At 41.0% G+C, this 20,794-nt stretch overlaps 2 protein-coding genes across 3 annotated transcripts in view; both read right to left on the bottom strand.

Moving 5' to 3' along the window:
* Positions 1–6,296: 6,296 nt before the first annotated feature.
* Positions 6,297–14,731, bottom strand: LOC143099228 (CMRF35-like molecule 8). The gene is made up of 6 exons (XM_076262323.1): positions 14,648–14,731; positions 8,736–9,041; positions 8,147–8,545; positions 7,820–7,918; positions 7,617–7,672; positions 6,297–6,608 (listed from the first exon to the last, which is right to left on the bottom strand). The coding sequence occupies exons 1-6, from the start codon at positions 14,685–14,687 to the stop codon at positions 6,378–6,380; spliced, it is 1,131 nt and encodes a 376-aa protein (XP_076118438.1). The 5' UTR covers positions 14,688–14,731; the 3' UTR covers positions 6,297–6,377.
* A 3,488-nt stretch (positions 14,732–18,219) lies between these two features.
* LOC143099230 (polymeric immunoglobulin receptor-like) overlaps positions 18,220–20,794 on the bottom strand; it is a 4,686-nt gene continuing 2,111 nt past the window's right edge. Inside the window, exons 3-6 of one of the 2 annotated variants that reach the window (XM_076262326.1) lie at positions 20,438–20,764; positions 19,575–20,064; positions 19,347–19,386; positions 18,220–19,225 (exon numbers count right to left, since the gene is read on the bottom strand). In XM_076262326.1, coding sequence (XP_076118441.1) covers positions 19,829–20,064; positions 20,438–20,764 — 563 coding nt within the window. In that variant the 3' untranslated portion in view covers positions 18,220–19,225; positions 19,347–19,386; positions 19,575–19,828. The remainder of the gene's footprint in view (positions 19,226–19,346; positions 19,387–19,574; positions 20,065–20,437; positions 20,765–20,794) is intronic. The other variant, XM_076262327.1, reaches the window with a different exon arrangement.

The following is a 20,794-nucleotide window of genomic DNA, read 5'->3' as shown; positions in this document are numbered from 1 at the left end:
ACTTGATGTTGGCCATTTTGAAATCCAATATGGAGGATACCAAATGTGAAAATATAGACCATCTCTATTGTTATTCATGATAGAAATATCATTCAAAAACAATTTAAAAGTTTGAACAGTCATTTTATCACATGACAACCTCAATAATATACAAGGCATCAATTGTTGCTCAACAGTTCTAGAAGAATTTAAAACAATTCAAAAAGGTAGAGTAAAATAGGGAAGAGTGCATAAGTGAGTACTGTTTTTATACAGTCAAGTCAGGTGGTAAGTGCTAGAATTAGCTAGTAGTGCTACAAGAGAAGATATTCTCTGAAGAGCTGGGTCTTCAGGAGTTTTTTGAAGATGGAGAGGGATGTCCCTGCTCTAGTAGGAACTGGTAGTGCGTTCTACCAACGAGGAACAACAGATGAAAAGGTTTGGATTGACCTTAGCGTACCGGTGGCAGAGCTAGACGATGTTTGTCTGAAGAGCGCAACGGTCGGGGGGTAGCATATAATGCCTGTATGAGGGCATTCGAGTAGGTGGGAGCAGTAGGTTTAGCTGGGAGGACCAGCAGTTTGTTTTTTGAGAGGTTTAGCTGGAGGTGGTGTGCCTTCATCCATGAAGATATGTCTGAGAGGCAATCCGAGGTCCGTGTCGAGACCAAGGGGTCATCAGGTGGAAAGAACAGATAAAGCTATGTGTCATCTGCATAGCAGTGGTATGAGAAGCTGTGCGAATGTATAATATGTCCCAAAGAAGTGGTGTCGATAGCAAAGAGAAGGGGGCCCAGTACTGAGCCCTGGGGGACCCCTGTGGTGGGATGGTGAGGTGCAGACAGATGTCCAAGCCATGATACGTTAAATGAGCATCCTGTGAGGTAGGATTTAAACTGATATGGACTGGGTAATATGTTAGGAACAAAAGGATGCCACTTTGTTATTTGGGAATGAAAATGATCAATCCACAGAGGACTGAATTCAAAGACCCCCCGAAAATCTAAGTGGAAAAAATGACACGGCAAGCTAGTCCATTTTGCTTGAATTTCAGCGCAGCAACTAATGATGGTACTCAGTAGTTCGTATGGCCCCGACATGCTTGATGGCATCGGGGCATGCTCCTAATGAAATGGCGGATGGTGTCATGGGGAATCTGCTCCCAGATGTGGACATGGCCATCACTGAGCTCCTTGACAGTCAGTGGTGCAACCTGGCGATTTTGGATGGACCAAAATATAATGTCCCAGAGGTGTTCAATTGGATTTAAGTCAGGGGAGTGTGGGGGGGACAGTCAATGGTATCAATGCCTTCATCCTCCAGGAACTGCCTGCACATTCTCGCTACATGTGTCCAGCCATTGTTGTGCACCAGGAGGAACCCAGGTCCACTGCACCAATACAGGGTCAGACAATGGGTCTGAAGTTTTCATCCTGATGCCTAAGAGTAGTGAGGGTGCAGTTGTCTTGCCCGTAGAGGTGGTCCAAGGATATCCCTCCCCAGACCATCACTGGCCCACCACCAAACCAGTCATGCTGAATGATGTTGCAGGCAGCATTACATTCTCCAAGACATCTTTAAACGTCACATGTGCTCAGGGTGAACCTGGTCTCATTTGTGAAAAGCACAGGGTGTCAATGGCGAACCTGCCAATTTTGTAATCTTTGGCAGATGCCAATTGAGCTGCACGGTGCTGGGCAGTGAGCATAGGTCCTTCCAGAGGCCATCGGGCCCTCAGGCCACCTTCATGAAGTCTGACAGTGTGGTCAGAGACATTCACACCAGCGGCCTGGAGGAGGTAATTTTGTAGGGCTCTGGCAGGGCTCCTACTGTTTGTTGTTGCACAAAGGAGCAGATACTGGTCCTGCTGCTGGGTTAAGGACCCTCTACCATCCTGCCCAGCTCTCCTTGAGCAACTGTCTCCTGGAATCTCCTACATGCTCTTGAGACTGCGCTGGGAGACACAGCAATCCTTCTGGCAATGGAACGTATTGGTGTGCCATTCTGGAGGAGTTGGACTACTTGTGCAATGTTTGTAGGCTCCAGGTACTGGCTTATGCTACCAGTAGTGACACTGACCCTAGCCAAATGTGAAACTAGTGAAAAGTCAAGGAGGATAAAGATGGAAAATGTATCATTTGCCTCCACCTCTAACATTCCTGTTTTTACAGACCTATCTCCCTTCTTCCTTTCTTGTCAAAGTTTTTGGAGAAAATGGTCTTCAAGCAAGTCTTGGACTTACTATATCAGAACAACCTGCTAGACCCTATGCAGTCTGTTTTCAAGAGTCATTCTACTGAAACTGCTTTTCTGTCTGTGACCGAAGCATTGACAGTAGCTAAGTCCTTATCTAAGTTGCTAAGTCATTAGTATTCATTCTACTAGACTTATCTGCAGCCTTCGATACTGTTAACCATGACATTCTCCTTTCTACACTATCGGAACTGGAATGTCTAGGAAAGCCCTTGACTGGTTTAAATCCTACCTTAAAGGGCACATGACCTCACCACAGGTGTGCATCAGGGATCAGTATTAGGGCCCCTACTTTTCTCTATTTACACACTTCCTTGGGTGAGACCATTCGCTCCCATGAATTTGATTATCACTGCTATGCGGACGATACTCAACTTTACCTGTCTTGAGCTTTTAGTGTTTCCACCAGACTTGGCGCTGAACGCACTAGCAAGTGTCCTAAAAGTGCTGGTTCACTGACTAGCATGAGCCCTAATGTGTCAGGAGGGAGCTAAACTCATAAGGTATTACGTATTTAAATTAGCTTCATTGACAGGCATAATCATTTTATGGGATGCAAAATATTAAACTACAATAAAACAAAATAGACCTTTTCAAACAATCACTATAAGCCTTAAAAGAAACGTTGGTAACGCTTTAGAATAACATGTGCTTATTAGGTATTAACAGTGCATAATAAGCAGTTAACAATTCATTACTAACAGTTAGTTAACTGTTGTTATCCTTTAATAACATTAACTAACTGTTAACATGCAGCTTGTAAGTGTTAATAAGCAGCCTTTTAGGTTACTTACAAGCATATTTGTTAACAGTTGTAAGTGTTAACAAGCAGCTTGTTAATGCTTGTTAATGGTGTATAAGACAAAAAGGTGGATAACTAATACGCTTATAAGACCTTTCCTACCTATTTGTAGTAAATTTTGCAGCCCCCCAATCTAAAGCGAGGACCATGTAGCCTATAGTTCCACAAGCCCAGCCTTCTATCTCTCTATACTATATCTCTCTATCTAGCTTGGTTTAGCTGTGAGAAATGCACCTTTAAAATTGTTGCAGTGAGCAGGAATCAAACCCCGGTCTCCTGCTTCAAAGAGTGCATCGCTACTTACTGAGCTACACTACTTTTCTTGTACAGCTGATGAAATTGTTTATTTTGATTCTATATTCCGAAGTGCTATATCACACTAGCTATGCTTTTTACAAATATGTTTCTGATGGAAAAGTGGTGTTTAATTAATGCAGAAACAGACCACGAATGTTCGCCTCTGTTCAAGGCAAACCGAAACATGTTTCAAATCGATCACGAACGTTCGCCTATGTTTGCAACTTTAAACCAGAGCTTTGAACGCACCCACTTATCGTCTTTAAGCCTCGGTTGCTAGATAACCAAACTATATACAAAGCTGGCATATCTTTAGACTGCTGACAAACTGACAAACTGTTTTATGCGTTCACTGAACAAAGATTATGGAAATTAAACACCACTTTTCCATCAGAAACATATTTGTAAAAAGCATAGCTAGTATGATATAGAACATCGGAATAATTTCCATCAGCCAATTAGGAACAGTAGTGTAGCTCAACAAGTAGCGATGCACTCTTTGACGCGGGAGACTGGGGTTCGATTCCTGCTCACTGCAAACATTTTGAAGGTGTATTTCTCACAGCTAAACCAAGTTCGATAGAGAGATAGAAGGTTGGGCTTGTGGAACTTTAGGCTACATGGTCCTCGCTTTAGATTGGGGGACTGCAAAATTTACTACAAATAGGTAAGAAAGGTCTTATAAGCGTATTAGTTATACACCTCTTTGTCTTATACACCATTAACAAGCATTAACAAGCTGCTTGTTAACACTTACAACTGTTAACAAATATGCTTGTAAGTAACTTAAAAGGCTGCTTATTATCACTTACAAGCTGCATGTTAACAGTTAGTTAATGTTATTAAAGGATAACAACAGTTAACTAACTGTTAGTAATGAATTGTTAACTGCTTATTATGCACTGTTAATACCTAATAAGCACATGTTATTCTAAAGCGTTACCGAAACGTTAGCATATGCTAATTGGCCCCACCCACCTCAATTGAATTAGGCTAACAGTAGGATGTGTTGGACTGGGTTATGTACTAATTTATCTAACTATGACTGGGTGTATGTACTAATTTATCTAACTCTAGGATAGAAGACAAAATAGCTAATTTCCCAAAAGGCATCATATGTTTCTTTAAGAGACTTGACAGACGCTAGCATCCAAGGGTTTTAGCCTTCTTGCTAGCATGCCAGCCTCTAGGGGGCAAATTAAAAGGATTGAGCCCAGGCAAGTGCAGGGTTTAGTCACATAGTCTAAACTTCACACATAGCACCACCCCAGTTTTGTCAGAATGTATGGCTACTTCCTTAAAATCTAACATGTCTGCCATTTTAATTATGCATGATTGTCTCATTATGTATTTCATAATGCTGAAAGATGGCTGTAGACATGTCATATTATGTGTTCAAAGCAGTATAGCATTATAAATGTAGAAAAAAAGGGCATATTTTGGTGGCCATATTTAAGGTCAAGATAGGGGCCACTAGGGGGCACTATGTGTTGGGGTCCATTTCAATTTTTGATCACTAGGGGTAGTACTATACCTGTACCAAGTTTCGTGCTTTCTGCAAAAACTGAACGATTCAGGTAAAAATCTGGCCTTAGCCGCTGTACTATTTGAGTCTCTTTAACCCAATTTCGGAAGACTTTCATAGCCCAACCAGTACTATTTTTTTGTATTTTTTTCATGTCGGTTTTCTTCTATTTCATTAATCTCGTTAGCTGTTTATGTCTCTTACTGGTATTCTCCTTTTCTTCTTGGTCTTGGTCCTGTTCTTCATGTCTTTTGCGTTTTGGAGACTGCGAATTAGTAAACTGGGCCTCCCACCAGTGCTGAAAATCCCCGTACTCGCCGAAAATATTAAAATTCACGTTAAAGTCATTCATTTTTTCGACCGCAGGGTGTCGCTGAAAGCTTGTCGCTGATTTTTTTTTCGTTAGGATAAGTGACCGGACTACTTGCGGAGTGATATGAAAGACCTGAATTTGAAGCACAAACTCCGTTGCCATTGACAGCGGTCATTCTTGTTTTCAGAGGTCCTTTCCCAAGAAATAAGGACCACTAGAACTTTCGGAAATCCCATTCAAGTCAATGGAGTGTTCTACTTGCATTGTGAAGAGCCGTATAATAACTTATTTATACTGTACATTGACATCATAACAATACAATTTTACATTGTGACAGTGTTGTGAACACTGTGGGTCATCGGATTAGAATGAAAAAATGGTGGTCCAGACGGCCAGTTTACTTTTAATTCCTTGTATTACAATTCTGAATCAGTACAAGACACGGTATGTTGTGTGTGTGTGTGTGTGTGTGTGTGTGTGTGTGATTCAGAAATGTAAGCACACAGAAAGTGTACAGATTAACACAATAATATGCAATGTCTCCTATATAAGCATTAAATGATACAGTGCAAAAGTGCCCCCTTGAGACCCTGAATATGAAACTTGGCTTGCACATGTAATCAAGCTGACCAACATACAATGGTACAGTACTATGCACATTTTCTAAGCATATAACAACAAATTTAACCTTTGCAATACTGGTTCAAGTCAAGAAAGCATAATCATGTATAGCAACTTAAATAATGTCCATAGGGAACTTGGTAAATGTATGATCATAAGCATTTGTATTAGCAAAGAAGGCTGAGCTATTTCACAGTCAAACAGTTTCATGGAGCTTGATTAAATGAAGGGTAAGGATATTTATATACTTCTCTTTCTATCACTCTCACAGTTAGAAAAAAAAAACTAACAAGCTATTTTCTCTCTCCACCTCTCCACCCCCCCCCCCCCCCCAAAAAAAAACAAACAGACTGGCAATCAAAATTAAAACACTCTGCACAATAATATCAAAATATGATAAACACACAATCCAGTGCATACTGAATTGGCCTAAATGTCTATAAAAAGGAAAAAAAAAAACTGCTCAAATATTTTTCCAAATCCATAGCATTAGCATGACCACAGATGTGATGATGTGTGTATCTAATAACAAACATTGTACTTTGTACTAAACAAAATAATAAACACTCATCATCATTTGCAAGGCTTTTACATAACAGTGGCATATTCCGATGCCATCTCATTTCTCCTGGACATGGCAGTAGAGGTGGCCTCAGCGTGACAGTCGGGGTTCCTGTTGAAGCTGACGGTGGCGTACCCGGGGTCGTCCGAGGGCTCAGCGGGGGCATGGGCGAGAGCGTACACACCCTCCGCCACAGGTGAGCTGCCCTCTGGACTGCTGCTGTCCTGGATCTCCTCATACACACAGTCCACCTGGGGCTTACAGAATGACACAGATGACATGAGACATGAGATTCAGTCAGTCAAATGTTCCTATTCCCTGGATCTCCTCATACACACAGTCCACCTGGGGCTGAGAGAATGACACAAATTATATGGATCTCCTCATACACACAGTCCACCTGGTGCTGAGAGAATGACACAAATGATATGGATCTCCTCATACACACAGTCCACCTGGTGCTGAGAGAATGACACAAATGATATGGATCTCCTCATACACACAGTCCACCTGGGGCTGAGATAATGACACAAATGATATGGATCTCCTCATACACACAGTCCACCTGGTGCTGAGAGAATGACACAAATGATATGGATCTCCTCATACACACAGTCCACCTGGTGCTGAGAGAATGACACAAATGATATGGATCTCCTCATACACACAGTCCACCTGGTGCTGAGAGAATGACACAGATGATATGGATCTCCTCATACACACAGTCCACCTGGTGCTGAGAGAATGACACAAATGATATGGATCTCCTCATACACACAGTCCACCTGGTGCTGAGAGAATGACACAGATGACACAAATGACATGAGACATGAGATTCTATCAGTCAAATGTTCCCATTTTGTTTCTGATCACAGTGGTCATCATATCATAGTTACAGAAATAAAGTTGATTTATACTGTATCACTCAACTAAAATTAACTTCATGATTGGAAGAGGACAACTGAGATATCGGAACTCCCCCTATTACCGTCGGTCCTGTATTTCCGCCGTCTTACCAAACGGTTGAACAGGCCAGTTAAAGGGTTAAATTAACTTCATGATTGGAAGAGTACAACTGAGATATATCCAACATATGACAATCAGTGCACTGTTACAAAACAATTTGCTACAATAAGGAGAAGTAACATATGATATGATAAAGAGGGAGGAGGAGGAGGAGAAGAGTGTGGTAGTGCAATGACAAGGCTGGATTGTGGAGGAAGAGGAGGAGGAAAAAGAAAAAAGGAGGAGGTTGATCCACTCACTGCTCTCTTGTTTCCTGTCTCTCTACAGGAGTCCGTGCTGGAGGAGGAGGCTGGCTCTGTAGAGACGAGCACACACATATTAACCCAACCAGACCAAGCACTGAAAGCAGGAATGGATGGATGGATGTGTGAATGGATGAATTAATTAATTAATTAATTAATGGATGGATGGATGAATGAATGAACGGATGAATGATCTTTACCTGATGCTTTTGCACGCCAGCATCTGAAGTACATGAACACAGCAATGGTCAACACCATTACAGCTACACCCCCACACACAGCTGCAATCATAGGCTGACCTACACACAACACATTCATTTTCACCCAACACTGTTTAAGCATGGTCCGTGGGATTCTCATATCAGAGGCTTTCACAGAGTGACTACACTATGATATGAACAATAATATAAGCCTGGGGATGTTTGTGACCTTTCCACTGAATTGGTCATTATAGCTTGATAGGATGTCTCACAGCATAGTACCACACATAAAATAGGTGATTTGTTTGTACAGCAAAGTTCTCTTACCACTAGCTGATCCTGGTGTTGCTGCTGAAGTTGATGGTGGTTTTGAAGGTGGTGGCTCTGGACCTGTAATTTCATGTTTGACCTGTAGATTGACCTCTGTGATCAGAGCCATGCTTCCACTCATGCCCCCTGTCCTGACCCCACACCAGTAAACCCCGGAGTCAGTCCTGGTCAGATTTCTGATCGTCACGGTGAAGAGCTTCTGGACTTTATTATGTACAATGGAGAACCTTCCCCTGGTCTCATCTGTTTTGGATGCTATCAGGTCTGCACACATGGACACTGAGCTCAGTTTGCAGAGGTGTTTGCTGATGTTTTTAGACTCCTCTGGATACCTGCAGCTGATATCAATGCTTTTTAATGGAGCAGTCTTTGAGATGGGTTGACCACAGCAATCATCTGTAAATATTTCAGAATTCCATCAATAACACACACACACACACACACACACAGTCATGGAAATGGTCTTTTGAATTAAAAATGCTCTTTTGAATTAAATACAATAAAAAACAACAGGCCTACATACTTAACACACTAGCATAACTGGTAAGTAAATGTGTAGAGGCCAAAGCAGATATAAACTCATTACCTTTTTTGACTGTCAGGGTCACTGGGATGTGCTCACCATTGACAGCTCCACATCGGTACTGCCCAGCATCTTCCTCAGAGAGGTTTTTGATGTGAACTTGTAATGTCCCGCTGGTGGTGTTGTAATACTTAAAGTATCTTTTGTCTTTTTCAGTGGACATACTCTCATATGGACATGTGTTTACAGTTGTCTTTGCATCCATCTTACAGAAATATGTATCTTTGTTGTTTTGTAACTTATTAAAGTTACATTTAATGATGATGCTGCCTCCTGCAAATCCTTTCACGTTTTCACCCTCACTGTTCACTTCAAAACAACACAAAATATGGAATGTTTTTATTTATAGGTTAGTAAAGCTTTTATATTATGTTATTTATGGTTGCAGCCAACACAACTGATCGTGGTATAAGGCTACCTACCATGTTATCTTGCTACAACAGTTGTCCAAGCCAGTAGGCCTTCAAAGTAGCCTATCATGGTTACGTTTTACAAAAGTTTAACTGACTGCTGGTCAGGCTGTCTGTGGGCACCTTGTCTATCTGAAGCCTAAATTGAGGAAGCATTGCTGGATTATAAATCAATAAATACATAAATAAAACTGTGATGGGCAAGGATTGAACCCCATGTAGACTAGGGTAAAATAGCAATGATTAGGCATTAACCTGTTGCGCCAAAAGTGAAGCACTAGTTGATAAATTAGAAATAAAGTATTAATCAAACCCATGTTTACATGTCAGCAACATTAATGTTAATAGCCTATAAGCCTAAGTGTATGTACTGAGTTTTGACTGCATGCAAAGTTTGTGTAAAATATGGACAAGAGTTCTCCTGTTAGTTCCAGTGTGTTGAATTCTTGAAAGGATAGGCTGGACAAAAGGATACAAAATGAAGCAACACATTTTTATTTTATTTATTTGCTGGCGTTCTTGTGCCTCTGCTACAGATACTTCAGGTAGGGGTGGCCACAGCCTAACCAGTCAGAGAAACATTTGTAAAACTTTGAAGGCTACTAAATGGCTTGGGCAACGGTAGAAAGATAACACTAGCCAGATAACATGATCAGCCGTGTTAACTTGTTATAATCATAATAACAAACTGACTTCTTTTATTCATACAAATCAAGTCAATTTCTCTGCATGCTTTCAGCTGGTTTGTAGCACAAGCAGGTGCATCAGTTCAATTTATTAGTGGTTCAACACCCACGTGAAATTAATTTACACTATTCAGGTGTTTGTTTTTTGGTTGGTTTTTTCATGGTCCAGTGCATGTAGCGTACTACAGACAATTTTGACATTCAAATATGTCATGCATATTTGTATCTGATCGTCTCCAGTTTATCAGAAAGTGACAAATCTGCAAGCGGCCACATCTACCGAAGACACAGTCCAGTTAGCCTACAGCACCTGGATGAAGATTCGCTCTTTTCCGGCTTGACTGTCTGTTCCTCCTTATCATCCAACATTTCATATATTAACTCAAAAGTTATTTTGGGGAAATCAATCTTCATTTTTTTCTCCAATTGCAATTGCAATTGTTATGAGAACTTTCATTTGATTTTAACCCGTTTAATCCCAACGGTCACTATAGTGACCGTACAAAAAAATCTGGTTCTTCTGCCTTTAAAACTGTTGCTGGATGAATTATCAATTCTCCCAAAAATAGAAACCTGAAAGGGTCTCAGTTAAATATGTGCAGTGCCAAATGTGTAGTTTAATTTGTCACATGACCAGAGCTGCTTATGTTTTGGTTGCACCCTGACCAGAAAATGTCCACCCAAAAGCTCCCAAACTAAAGCTTAGAAAAGTATGTCTATGTAAACATAGGACAAAGATTTTTGGCACACATCATCTTTAAGGTGTCTAGTATGGAGGGATGCAATTGAAATATATGAACTTTGTTCAGCGTTCTCATAGCATGAGTGAACATGATGACGGTCACAATTGTGACCGTTGGGAAACAACATAGTCCGATTTTAGGAATTTTCGCACATTTCATTGTACAATCATCTAATTTCCACTAAATTCCATTCAAAGATGATATGGGGACATTGTCCCAGGTCTGTTCTTTACTTTTACATTTGTATCACATGGCATTTCTCAACATGGCCTCTAAAATTCTCTATTATATTCTAAGTGTGCCAATTATTACATACTGTAGAAAATCCATTATACCACACTATTATACATAATTATTGTAATAGCTGATTTTCTATGCTGTTCTTTATTTTAATTTCACTTTCAGTCACTTCCTGCACATATCATATCTAACTGACTGCCCAGATATTACAATCACACCTCAAAAACAGTAAATCATCATACTTATTGACTATTATATTACATAATGTCACATATAAACAAGGTGGTGGGGGGTATAATCAACTTGCCAGTCAGCCTGCTGAAGGCATATTGGCTGAATTTATGCAGAGGCTTGCAGTAAATATGGACAACCTTACCAGAAAAATTATTCACCACCGCTTTTCCCAACAATTCCCCTCCATTTATGTAGGGCCTCTGCCATAGGGACCAGTCAGACGAACCATAAGCAAAGCTTCATGTGATCAAAAATAAAGATCAAGTGTCTCAAGAATCTGCTCTCACACTATTGTATGTCAAAATTACAGAATGCTTCCTATTATGCATTTAGAACCTTACTTAATTCAGTGGTAAAATTAATCAAATTTAGCAATATAGTGGACATCACACCCCTCTGACACTAGATTAGGTCAATAACTGAGGTCAGAGCAGGCTCCTATGCTCCTCAGGTTTATATGTGATGGTATCATGGACAGATGTCCTGTGTTCCCCAGGTCAAGCATTGTGTGTTTCCAGGGTCCTCCAGCTTTATAAAGCACATAATAGGTACCCAAATGAGCATAGGTCCCAGGATACACACTGGGAACATAGGGCCTTATGAATAAAAGGCCTTTAGAGCACAGGGACCAGGTAACATAGGTTCACTTCATTTAGTGACCTTAACAATACCACTGACCAAAGGAGACCAATTGCTGGTCCAATGGAAAGGCAATTAATGTCATTGGAAGAATGGCAGACTTGCAGGACAATCTGTTGTGTAATTAATTAATTAATTAAATAATGAATTATAAAATTAAATAATACAATAATAAACAAACAAACAGACAGACAACTAACGTCACTTTTTGTAACATTTGTGGTTGCTGTTGTATTGTAGGGTGGTGTTGTTTACATAATAGTGTGATATAATGCCTTTTCTATGTAAAAATCGGCACACTTATAATATAATAGAGAATTGCAGAGGCAATGTTGAGTATTGTATTGTGATACAAAATTAAAAGTAAAGAACAGACCTGGGACAATGTCCCCTTATCATCTCTGACTAGAATTTGTTGAAAATTAGATGATTGCACAATGAAATGTGTGAAAATCGCGGGGATGAGGGAAGAGAGTATCATTATGAACTGGTGAGAATTCTACCAACTCGTTTGAGCAAAGCAGCATTCCTGTTGTGGGATAGCCTTCCTGCTACAGTCCAGGCTGATTATAAGACTGTTAAAGAGAGACTTAAAGAAGCCTTTGGTCGCAAACAGTTTTTGGACCGTTTCAAAGCAAACCTCTCTACCCGCCCTCGCGCTCCACATGAGAGCCTTGTTGTCTATGCTGCTGATATCAACAGACTTGTGCTAGAGGCATTCCCTGACTATGGGAAAAATGCTACGAAAGAGGAGAAGTTTCGCCGCTTCCTTGCTGGTCTGGATCCTGAGCTGAGAGTAAAGTGTCACGAACAAGGGGCAACAGACATGGAGGAAGCACAGCTCAGTTTTAAGACACTTAAAGCTACTATTTCAAAACCGGATTACTCTGGAACGGCTTATTGTAGGCCTACAGGGGATTGCATTACACCTCTGTGTTCGGTAAGGTCTGTTTATTCTGGTTTACGGTTTGTCATGTGTTGAACGAAAACTTATATTCCACATATATGAATTGAGATTAGCGCAGAGCTGTAGAGTAGGCTAATATGATTACCCTATTTATTGAAAGTTAATTTTCTTGCGAGCCGTTTATCACAGCAAATAGCGGCTATAGCACCGTATACAAGTTGAGAAAAAGTTCTTTAATGTGATGTCTGTGTGATGACTAGGCTACTTTGTGAGTAGTTCAACAGAGAAGAACGGGCGGCCACACTTTGTGTCCGTCTGCCTCATATGACTAAATAGCAGCGTGTTCTATGAAGGTGTCGCGGATCGGAATAGTCAGCGAATCAACAATCAGAGAAAACTGCGCTGAGAACGTTAGGCAGATATTAGACCTACCTGCTGTTGGTCTAAAAACATGTTTATGCCTTAAACTCGTCTCCTGTCATTTAGAAACAATGCTGTGGTCTAGTCTAGTCATCAACAAAAAATATGGATTTGGCGTGACATTTCTGGCGTGTGCGTGAGAGCGTGGGATTGGTGCTGAAAGCGTGAGTGTCACGCCAGATGCGTGAGAGTTGGCAACCCTGGGCTACTGTAGTTGTTTAACTAACCCAACTCCACACGTCGTTTTCTGTTTACAGTAGGCCTAGGCTACATTACGCGTCATTTCACTCAGTGGCCACACGCACAGGACGTGAATCTGCAAGACATCAGCTTGCTAATGGTGGTAGTTCACTGTGATAAACATTAAAATTATAGCCTGACAAGCCAGACTAGGCAATAACATATTTGCTGCCGCTAGGGTGCGTCTAGATTTCTAGGCTATCAAAATTAGCTTTGCATTTAATCAATAAGATGTAGCCTTATAGCCTGATCTCTGTGTAGACAATAGCCTAATGAAAACTGAAAAAACCTATCTGTCTGTGCCCTGGCTACAGTAGGCCTACAGTACATGCACTCCTATTGAATTTTCAGAACCAAGGAGAGAAATTAGAAAAATGTGTTACAGCTCTGTCTGCTATTTACACCCATTCTTCTTGATACATAATGAATACATATGAAAATGTATCAAATGTTTATCAGTACATTAGACTACGTTGCAAATTGCTAAACCATATAATAGCCTGTCCCACCATCATCATTGAAATAGCATAATGCTAGAATTTAAATGCAAAAAATAAAAAATGTCCAGCTCAGGTTCAGATGATTAAAGCTTTATAGGCTAGGGAATGTAAAACTTAAGTTCCAGTTTACACCATATTCTCTATTGGGTTGTAATCAAAATTAAGTTTTAAATAAAGTTAACACGTTTTCTGAAAATTTTGTTCCATGTGCCCTTTTTTTTAAATTTAAGCCCCTGCCCCTTCAAAGGTCTCTGCACGCCCCTGCTTTGAAGAGCCGTATAATAAATTATTAATAACCTATAAACATTAACAGCAGGATCATTTCTCTCTTCAAGGAGGAGACTGCACTCTGACAGACTCATTCAATACTGTATATAACCAGCAGGGGGCAAGCTGGCTAATAGGCCTGGTATCTGTGTCCCACGCATGCAGCACATGACAAGAATCCCATCATCAACGCAGCATGCGGGAGGTGTTGTGTGCCTAGCAACAATCGTGACTTCATTTTACATTATAGGAAGTCAAAAGAACACGACATTCACAGCTCTCCTTTCCTCCACCAGCAGAAAGTGCATCACACTAGAGCAAATGGAACACTACTATGTTTGCATTTGTAAAAAAAGAGAAAAAAGTCAACTCAAAAGAGAACACTTATCTATCAGCTGTCCTCCCACAGTGGGGAATGATCCATAAAACAGCAGCAGTAGCATCCATTGACAAGTTTGAAGTATTGAAATAGACAATCAGATATAGATAGATAGGCAGACAGATAGATAGACAAAACAGACAGATAGATAGATAGATAGATAGATAGATAGATAGACAGACAGACAGACAGACAGACAGACAGAATAGATAGATAGATAGATAGATAGATAGATAGATAGATAGATTACCTGAGCTCAAAAACAGCATATAAATCCACATCATCTTCATTTTGGTCCTTTTACCGTGTCTTAATGATCACGTCTGTTCCAAAGTGACTTTAGGCTAGTGTGATGATAAAGACAGACTTCTGCTTTTCAATCAGTTTTGGCACAACCCACTGAACTATTTTTGGTTCCTCTCTCTCACTTGGGTACAGTAGATACATACATTCAGAGAGGGTGTCACGGGTATGCTGGTGACTACGCCGCTCCGTCCGGCATTTTTTGTATTTGTTATTTTTTAAATGTATTTGTCATGTCTTGATGTCAAGGGCACGCTGGCGGCTACGCCACTTCATCCGGCATCTTTTGTCTTGTTGTTATGTGTCTTGTTTGTGGAGCGCTTTGGGTTGCACTCTGTGCATGTTAAATACGCTTTACAAATAAAGCTGACTTGACTTGACTTGACTAATTTCAAAATTGAATCATAAGACATGATTAAGATCGAGTAATTGACTGACACATGGCCAGAGTGGCCACCATTTCAAGACAGAAACTGGTGGCAAAAGATGCAAGTATAAGTATACGTATATATATATATAAGATGCATGGAGTAGGCCACGGCTGCCCCCAGGCAGAGTGTTCTGTTCAGTACAATGGTGGCAAAAGATGGAGAAGTATTTACTAAACGCAAGGACAGGTTCCATGGCAACATGTTTTTTTTTAAGAGCTGGCCTCAACACCTCTAGACGACAGAGGAAGGAAGCAAATGCATATTCTCTGTGCACACACACACACGCACACGCACACACACACAAACACACACACGCACACACACACACACACACACAAACACACACGCATGCACGCACACACACAAACACGCACGCACGCACGCACGCACACACACACACACACACACACACTGTGTGCATCAGCTCAACCAACACCAACATTTACGCTGTAGTTGCTATGAGAAACTAACACATCTCACAAATGTGTGACAGCAACTGTGAGTCCACATTACCAGCCATTTCACTTCAAAGTGGTCAGTCCACAAATGTACTAACAGATAAAAGGAAGAATAAATGTCATGAGTGAAGAATCCTACTGATATGTACTGTAACAGTGAATGTGCTAAAGTTGACTATTTGGTGATAGAGAGAGAAAAATGGTGGCAAAAGATGCAGGGTGATCAGTGAAATGGTGGCAAAGGGTGATCAGTGAGATGGTGGCAAAGGATGCAGGGTGATCAGTGAAATGGTGGCAAAAGATGCAGGGTGAGCAGTGAAATGGTATTGTTTTGTAAATGAGTACCATTTTCTAACACCCTATACTTGGACACATGCTTATCAAAGGAAGTAAATGTATATAGCTTATATAGTGCAGGGTGTTGTGTTCAGTAAAATGCAGGTACGAGATGGAGGGTTGTCAGTGAAATGCTTACTGACTCACTTTAAGGGGAAAAGCAAACATGTATTTATAAATTCAGCACAAGGGTGACCATGGCATCAACACCTCAGTCACAGGAAGTGATGAACAGCACAGCCAATTTATTTAGTTATGATTTCCTGAATTAGACCATGTGACAATGGGCTCTATCTTCCGGCCCGGCGCAATTGACTTTGTATACTCGCGCGTTTGTCTTTCCTATTTTGCAGTCAGCGCATATTGGAATTTTCCCTCCACAGGTACATGCCTGTAAATTAGGGAATTCGATTGCGCCCACGGGGGCGGTTCAGCGAAAAGACGGGGCGTGTTCCGGCGCAAACGTTCACTGTTGATATTTTGCAGTTTCAGAAAACAATTCCGCCACAGACCAGGAACTCCCTGGTCTAAAGTCTGTGGCGAAAATGCAGATGCTATTTTAAGGGCGCATGCATGACCACAGGCCTGCATGAATGAATGCGTTGCACACCAATCTACAGACACCCCCGTGCACAGACGGAAACATTCAAAGCCTTGATAATATTTGTCCATTTCCCGGTTTTGTTCGTGCATTGGTGACCTAAATATTTAGTAGCCTATAGTACAACATCTACATGCAATATCTTTACAACAACGCCTAATTACGACCTATTAATCTGGACAACTTTATAGGCTACAGCCCTATAAAGGCTAAAGTTACTTTTAGTTTTGTTCCAATTTACCGTTGTGTAAGGTTTTAAGCACCATAATTTTGCCTACCTTGTTGTAGCCCATCTGAAATAACTCCAAGCTTTGCTATGTTCCCTCCATCCTTTTGTTATTTTCAAAAAACGTTTTATATCCATGATGGCCTTGAAGTCTTGAGTTAGTGAATTAGCTTAAATCAGCTTTTCATGTGCTGTTAACCAGCAACAGATAGTACAAGAAAGCAGCAAGTATGGTTACAATTTTTTTACAATTTCTGTAGTTGCTGCATCCATTCATTGTTATTCTCTCTCCTGCTCAAATAAATGTTGTGCGTGAATTAAGTTGATGATAACGTGTTTACAAACTCTGCTTTACAGAAAATATTGTAAATAGTCTACTGTCACGCAGTTAATGGGATACTGTGCAGAGTTGAAAGTTAGGTCAACTTAAACGAAGCCCTTGCTTGGCCGCCTGTGTTGCGCAACGCACACTTAGCTCCTCTCATCTATACAGTGTAGTTCCCATTTCTGTAAACCATACATAATTTCAAAGAAAAATATTACCACTCGAGGGAAATCAGTGTGGTGTCCATGTGAAAAAATAGGCATAAATCTAGCGTACACATTTTCACGAATCACTGATGTGTTGATGACATAAATTAGGAAATGTTAGAGGACTTAAGGAGACGTGATGTTGAACTGCATGCCGATGCCATTTAACCCAAATGCCCCAGCGGCAGCACGGGAGAGAAGAGATTAACTGACAGAAGATATGCATTGTCTATAGAGAGGTAATGTTAGATTACATTGTACATTGCAAATATATCACCATGCATTCATAACCTCGTGATTCAGTGAGAATGATCCCAAAACATCGGAAAGTATGTCTTTGTGACAATTCTGTATTACATTTTGTCAAGATGAAAATCAATAGCTAACTGTTCCCAACTGAACAGTGATTATAGCGCTGTGAACGCTCCTGGCTGCGCCTGGCAAATACGCCACCATAATAGCAATCAGCTATGGAACAAGCGTGCCAGTTGTTAAAGGGAATGTGAGATGACGCTCTGATTGGTTTATTGCACGTTACGCCCAAACCACACCCATGATTAATGTAGCTACTTCAGACAACCCCATTTTAGATTTGCGTCGGGCGCAACAGTCAAATATCCCGCCGGTAAAATAGCATCAGCGCCCGAGATCCGCCCACAAAGTGAAATGCGTTTTGCGCAAAGACACTTCCGTTTTAGACCATTAAAATAGGGCCCATCATCTCTTTATACAGTTATCGTTTGTGATGAATGCATATAGCTGTGCATTCATTTAGGCCTGCTCTCATGTATAAAAAACCTACAAACAAACACACACACACACAGGCACACTCACACACACACACACACACACACACAGGCACACTCACCTACACACACACACACACACACACAGACACACACACACACACACACACAAATTTGCTGACGCAATGGCAAAAAGATCAGTTCATATTTAATTCACATAAGAGAAAGAATACATGTTATGAGGGGAAATTGTTTGCTATGCTCTTAAAAGTACAGTGAATGTGTTAAAGTTGACTATGTTGGGTTAGAAAGAGAAAGATAAATGCCTCTGTGGGTGAGCGAGCAAGAGAGAGAGAGAGAGAGAGAAAGTGACCCTTCTCCACCCTTACCCAGATATGTGTGCTTGTGTTTGAGAGAGAAGGAGAGAGAGAGACATATTGAGAGACAGATACATATATATATATATATGAATATATGAGCCTCCTTCATACCCAGATATGTGTGCTTGTGTTTGAGAGAGAAGGAGAGAGAGAGAGATATTGAGAGACAGATATATATATACATATATATGAATATATGAGCCTCCTTCATACTCATCTTGACATGGCTTGGCATTACAACATTTACAGAATTGCATTACAACATTTACAGAATTGCATTACAACATTTACAGAATTGCATTACAACATTTACAGTTTTTATTCTTCTGTGTTCAGTAGTTCCGAACTCTGAGCTTACAACTCAGTGGATTTACAATTTGGGTGTTGACCCATAAAAATGGCAAGTTGGGTGGTGTTGGGGTTCAGGGTCTGGTAAACTGCATCAGGTTGGGTGGTGTTGGGGTTCAGGCTCTGGTAAACTGCATCAGGGTGGGTTGTGTTGGGGTTCAGGCTCTGGTAAACTGCATCAGGTTGGATGGTGTTGGGGTTCAGGCTCTGGTAGACTGCATCAGGTTGGGTGGTGTTGGGGTTCAGGGTCTTGAAGACTGCATCAGGTTGGGCGGTGTTGAGGTTCAGGGTCTTGAAGACTGCATCAGGTTGGGTGGTGTTGGTGTTCAGGCTTTGGTAAACTGCATCAGGTTGGGTGGTGTTGGGGTTCAGGCTCTGGTAGACTGCATCAGGTTGGATGGTGTTGGGGTTCTGCCTCGTCCTGGGAGATCCAGCCTGAGGAATATTATTCTCATAGTCACCAGAATCCTAGAGATAGGATGCAGCAAAACTTAATTTACATTTACATGTATTCATTAAGCAGACACTTTTCTCCAAAACAACTTACAGCAGGAGAATACTACATTTCCCATAAACCCTTGTCACTCACCTCTGTTCATGTGGACTGCTGGCATTAGGAGAGGTAGGTGCTGTGGATTAGGCAGAATGGATATAGAAATAACTTAATCAAGATTATGAACACAAATACACACGTGGAACGCAAAAACACACACACACACAACTACACACAGAGAGATGAAGTAAGACAGGGAGAGCAAACACACAAACAGAAAGACAGACAGGCTAGATATATAGATGGGGAGATAAGGATGCTTACGTGTATATTTATGTCTGCATTTGAACAATATGTTGATAGCGATGCTCATTGCCAGCACAACACCAATCAGACACATAGTTGTTATCAGAAGAATCCCTAAAACACACGCACCACGCACGCACGCACGCACATAGTCGTTATCAGAAGAATTCCAAAAACACACCAATACATTTACTCAGAAATACTAATTAAAAAAAGGCATTCATAATCATTAAACAAGGCATTCATAATCATTAAAAAAGGCTTTGATTTCATCAAGCAAGATAGCACAGGTCAACAGCAGCCAAGCCAGCAACGGAAAATGTGTTAAGTGATGATGATGATGACAATGGAGGTGGTAATGGTGATGATGATAACAATGTTGTTATTGTTGTTGTTGGTGATGATGGTGATGATGATGATGATGATGAGGGGGAGGAGGAGGATTGAGAGGAAGAAGATGATGAAGAAGATGATGACAATGATGATAACAATGATGATGGTGGTGGTGCTGGTGAAAAGTACATGTGGTAATACAGAATTTATAACTTGTTTGTTCAATTTGTCTGCCACTCAACATAAAACAGTGACCAGGTTGTTATCACACACACACACACACACACACACACACACACACACACAAACAAACATCCACACTCTCATACACACACACACACAAACACACACACTCACACACATACACACAAACAAACACACACACGCACACACACAGACACACACGCACGTACACACACAAACACACGCACAGCCATTCCTATGCTCTTTTGACTCTGTCATTTGAAATAAAACATCATTCAACCACCACATGTTTTTTTCCATTGATGGCATTAGTAAAATTATAATACATATATAAATCAACTAACCTTTGACCTGTATATTGACCTCTGTGATCAGAGCCATGCTTCCACTGATGGCCCCTGTCCTGACCCCACACCAGTAAACCCCGGAGTCAGTCATGGTCAGATCTCTGATCGTCACGGTGAAGAGCTTCTGGTCTCTATCATGAACAATGGAGAACCTTCCCCTGGTCTCATCTGTTTTGGATGCAATCAGGTCTCCACACATGGACTCAGGGCTCAGTTTGCAGAGGTGTTTGCTGATGTTAGTCGACTCCTGGGGATACCTGCAGCTGATATCAACACTGCCCCCCACTTGACCAATGACATCAAGAGGCTGGCCACAGCAAACATCTGTCAATCGGTCACAATTTCAACATTAGT

Source organism: Alosa pseudoharengus, unplaced genomic scaffold (assembly GCF_046254945.1).
Source record: "Alosa pseudoharengus isolate Yale_2024_CS ecotype anadromous, Long Island Sound unplaced genomic scaffold, YU_APseudo_1.1 YU_APseudo_1.1_scf_25, whole genome shotgun sequence".
Classification (NCBI taxonomy): Eukaryota; Metazoa; Chordata; class Actinopteri; order Clupeiformes; family Clupeidae; genus Alosa; species Alosa pseudoharengus.
The sequence above is the reverse complement of the archived record's forward strand: the minus strand, read 5'-3'. Positions and strand labels throughout refer to the sequence as shown.

Bases quoted from the DNA above. Each gene is read 5' to 3' on its own strand.
- LOC143099228 (XM_076262323.1), bottom strand. From the start codon at position 14,687: ATGAAGATGATGTGGATTTATATGCTGTTTTTGAGCTCAG. The intron at 9,042-14,647 runs GTAATCTATCTA...GTTGTTTTGAAG, and splicing joins TATGCTGTTTTTGAGCTCAG to TGAACAGTGAGGGTGAAAAC. The intron at 7,919-8,146 runs GTAAGAGAACTT...TGTTGTGTGTAG, and splicing joins AACACCAGGATCAGCTAGTG to GTCAGCCTATGATTGCAGCT.